Source organism: Salvelinus namaycush, chromosome 34 (assembly GCF_016432855.1).
Source record: "Salvelinus namaycush isolate Seneca chromosome 34, SaNama_1.0, whole genome shotgun sequence".
In the NCBI taxonomy this organism is placed as follows: Eukaryota; Metazoa; Chordata; class Actinopteri; order Salmoniformes; family Salmonidae; genus Salvelinus; species Salvelinus namaycush.
This window is the reverse complement of record NC_052340.1, coordinates 16,152,281-16,156,458: the sequence shown is the minus strand read 5'-3', so window position 1 is coordinate 16,156,458 and position 4,178 is coordinate 16,152,281. Positions and strand designations below refer to the sequence as shown.

At 39.8% G+C, this 4,178-nt stretch overlaps 1 protein-coding gene across 1 annotated transcript; it reads right to left on the bottom strand.

The window, feature by feature from the left end:
• Nucleotides 1–427: 427 nt before the first annotated feature.
• On the bottom strand, nucleotides 428–2,044 carry LOC120029225 (olfactory receptor 4S1-like). The gene is made up of 2 exons (XM_038974514.1): nucleotides 2,009–2,044; nucleotides 428–1,360 (listed from the first exon to the last, which is right to left on the bottom strand). Exons 1-2 carry the CDS (start codon nucleotides 2,042–2,044, stop codon nucleotides 428–430), a joined length of 969 nt encoding a protein of 322 aa, XP_038830442.1.
• Between the last annotated feature and the right edge of the window lie 2,134 nt (nucleotides 2,045–4,178).

The window sequence follows — 4,178 nt, the reverse complement described above, 5'->3', positions numbered from 1 at the left end:
AGTTCTCAATTAATCAATTAGCAAGCACTAGATTAGGAGTACATGGGCTAAAACGTGCAATGTAATCAATGGGCATTTGTCTCACCTGTGACATATACACAGCTAATTTCACTTAATTGGTCAGGGTAAGAAGATGACTCCATGAAGCCAACGCTCTATCTCAGTCATTAAAACAACAAATAAGTGGGCCAAGGTTATTGCACATCATGTCCTTGAAAAAAATTTCTGACGAAGGCCATTGATGGATCAAATATCATGATTTTAATATTTCAATAAATAAAGTACCACGTGTTTAATTGTGAACGAGTTGCACATTTTCCTTCCTAATTTCCATTAAAAAGAACATATGTAAATGGTCAAGCTTTATGTAAAATAGATCAACAAGAAAGATATGTTGATACACACTACAGTACATCACCACAATAAATTAGGTCAAGGCAGCAACTTTACGTTTAAACATCTGTCCAACTCTATTCCGAATCCGAGTGAGTTTCATCCCGTATATGATAGGGTTCACCAGAGGAGGCACAACTAGGAACTCCACCGCCATGATATTCCTCAGGGCCAGCAGGCTGGTGTTGCTGCCGTAGCGAGCGTACATCACATCGAAGGTGAGGGATATGGTGAAGTTAGTCAGGGTGATCAGATGAGGCAGACAGGTCTGCATGAACTTCTTCCTCTCCGCCCGGGAACGCAAAGAGGCTTTGATGATGTTCACATAGGAAATCAGGATGAGTATCATTTGAGAGATGTGAGAAAAAGTGGCAATGAAGCCGTAAAGGTTGTTCAGAGTGGTGTCAGCACATGAGAGCTTCACGACCGCCCAGTTTGAGCAGTAGAGTTTATCGATGTCGAGGCCACAGAGGGGTAATTTAGCTGTTATTCCCATCCCGAAGCCACTTTCTAGCCATGAGAAAATCCACGTAAGAAGAAGCAGTGTCCACACTTTTCGAGTAGTCATGATAGAGTGGTATTGTAACGGCTTACAGATGGCAACATACCTGTCATATGCCATCACTGTCAAGCTGGTGAATTCACAGAAAGCATAGGAGTAGATTACCAATATCTGGGTCATGCACCCAGGGTATGTTATCACATGAGAGTCAAATAAAAGGTCATAAAGTATCTTTGGGTAGAAAGCTGAAGCGCCATAGATACCATTAATACACAGATTACAGAGAAATAAATACATAGGGTCATGCAACATTTTCTCCAGAAAAATGGTAACGATCAGTATCAGATTCACAAAAATGGTGAAGATGTATAGGATGAGAGTAAATGAGAAGTAGATGTGTTTGTTTGTCTGTGTCACGTTCAGTCCATGCAGCACAAACACTATCTCCTGGGAGGAGTTGAACTTCTATTGTCATTGACAGCAGGCACACATGGCTGGTGTACACAGGACCTGAGAATGTTCAGTTTATCCAAGTTTTGATGGTTGGTCTAGAATTTTTATTTTTATTATATTCTAACAGTAACTGACAACCATACAGCAGTCTGTCAGCCTCTCAACAATGATATCTCTCCTTTAAACAGTGTCGTTGGCATTCAGAGGTTGAATATTATTTTGATTGCAGAACAACCCTAAACCACCCAGCTTCAGCACCCACCTAGAGTACAGTAAAATGCAGTGAGCATACAGTCTGGCGTTCAACATATATCACATTCTGGTGTGCATGAAGCATTATAAATATTTCTTAATCTTCACAAATCTTAATTTAACTAAAAGTTAAAAAAATATTGAACTGAATTAGATGATTAATCAAACAAAGTAATTTCAAAGTCTTCAAAGTTCCCCTTGAAAGATAATAATTGATTATCATTCGTATGGTTGATCAATGATAAAAACAACAAATCAAGTTCTCCTTGAAGATGATCATTCGTATGGTCTGTGTATTTGTATGGTCTCTGTATCTCTGTACTGAGGGCCAGAGCAGAACACCTCCACCTGAGCAGACCAGATCATACCTACAGTAGGTATGACACTTCTCCACTCTCCGCACCACACCTTTATGGGGCAGTATCTGAGTATCTCAACTGCCATAGCAACGTGTGAGATGTATGGAGTGATAGACAGGTGAACCCCTCAGACACACACTGCTCACTCTGGAGGTTACCTTCCTAATGAGACCACGTCTATAAGATCGATTATGAGATGAGATATGAGATCAATTCCAAAACAGTATTTTGTTCATGTAGCACGGTAATATTGTTCAAGATCATATTAACGCTTTCCAACAATTTCAATGTTTTCAAAGTTGTTCAAGTTTATTTGCCACCTTACTTCATTTTGAACAGAACTTGTTTAGAGCATGGCCAAACTCCTACAGATGTCGGATCGCAATTTGTTCTTTCTTGTCGAGGAGAATTTTCCTGCACATCAGGAAATAAAAATGAGCCTCATGATTTAGATAGATTCAGTGAAAACCCACAGTTCTCGTTCTCTCCATGTGGGGGTAGTCAACACAGCACCAAATAGGTTACATTTGTACTTGTACTCATTAGCCTTTTCACGTGTGAGTTTCAAATATCTCTAACGGTTGTCCCAGCGTGAGTTTATTCATGAGCGTGATGCCAGAGTGCACAATCACATTCCAAAATGTGATTGTTATGCAACAGGACAGTTAACCCGTGCTGCCCTCAAACCACGGCATGCTAATTACCTATAGGCTATATTTCAACTTGTCAATTTCTAATTATTTTCTAACAAGGTTGATTTTCTAACAACAGTTTGAACTGAGGTGTGTTCTGCCACATCATTAATACACATATGAAGTAGCTAATTTCACAGTTGCGGACAATTTATGTTTTTAGGCTTTACAAACTTCTCTCTTCATCGAGAGCCCAAGCACTTCCCCAGATCAAGTATGAAGACATAACGCATCTCTAGTCGGGCCTTGCACAAACTTTTTCCGCCTGGTTCATTTTCTGGCTGGCGCCCGATATGCCTTCATTGTTGTTTTCCTTAGCTACAAATAATAACTTTGGACATGTGTGCGTTCCTATTAAAGTAAGTGCCATATTTTCTGTATATCTTGTTGTCGTTTTTACTGTAGCATACCGTATGCATGTATGGAGCATAATTTATTTACTGTTTTATTCACGTTTTCAAATTCTGGTGACAAATCATGCATTCTGATTCTTGCATAGATTGTAATGCACACATATGTGTGTAAAATACTTTTTTGAAAGTTATGCTGATTATAATGAGCTAATGCTAAGCTATTTGCCAGCTATGTGTGGCGCCATGTTTGTTGACATCATACAATGCATTCTGGTTGTCACGTAAGCGTCTGTCAGACCAAAGACGTTATAAAAAATGATGTCAAGGGATAGTTCACTCGACTGACTTATGGTGCTTTCAAGACAACTGGGAAAATACGAGGTCAAATCATGACGTCAGTGGTCTTCAGGTCTGAAAGTCGGAGCTCTAGAAAGAGGCATGAGTTCCCGAGTTGGAATTCCAAGCTGGATGACCGTTCAAAAAGATTTTCACAGTCGGAACTCTCTTTCTTCCCAAGTTCTCAGTTGTCTTGAACGCACTAAAGTCTGAGATTTCTGAGTTCTCAGTGGTTTTGAACGCCGCATCAGATTGTAACTATTGTACATCAGGGTTGCCAGCTCAGACCCCCCTTCCAGGGGTTTTATTTTTATTTTGCGTATTAACTTCTCCTGTATTTGCCCCTCATTTATTGATAATTCCTCCATCATAGTAATATTTCCTGCATCATATCCCCCACGATACCTTCCGCCATTTATACCCCCCATGGACTTGAAAACCCTCCCACAAATGAAATGAACCCCCCAAAATGGTTTCATCCCTGTTTAGCTTTCACACGACGGTTAGGCTAGGCAGTAGGCTTGTATTTAGTGTGAGGATCTATGATAACATTTTATTTGCTTTGTGATTTGTCAAAAACGGTAAATGACTTGTCAAGTCATGTGCTCCGGTTCTTGTATACACTGTAACAAGTACATCGAAGATTTGTATTGTGTTGAAAAGTGGCCAAACTAAGTTAAAATTCTTCAGGCAATGGGCACATCCATCTTTGACTTTGACTTTGTCTTATAGTGAATGGTATTCTGGAATTAGGGAGTTTTCGTTTGTCAAACATAAAGAAGCATGCCTGCCATCATAAAGAATTTAGCTGCTGTTAGCTTAGCTGACACGCAACTCT

Coding starts and splice junctions, on each gene's coding strand:
- LOC120029225 (XM_038974514.1), bottom strand. CDS start 2,044: ATGGCAGTTGAGATACTCAGATACTGCCCCATAAAG. Junction 1,361..2,008: donor TCAGATACTGCCCCATAAAG/GTGTGGTGCGGA, acceptor CAATGACAATAG/AAGTTCAACTCCTCCCAGGA.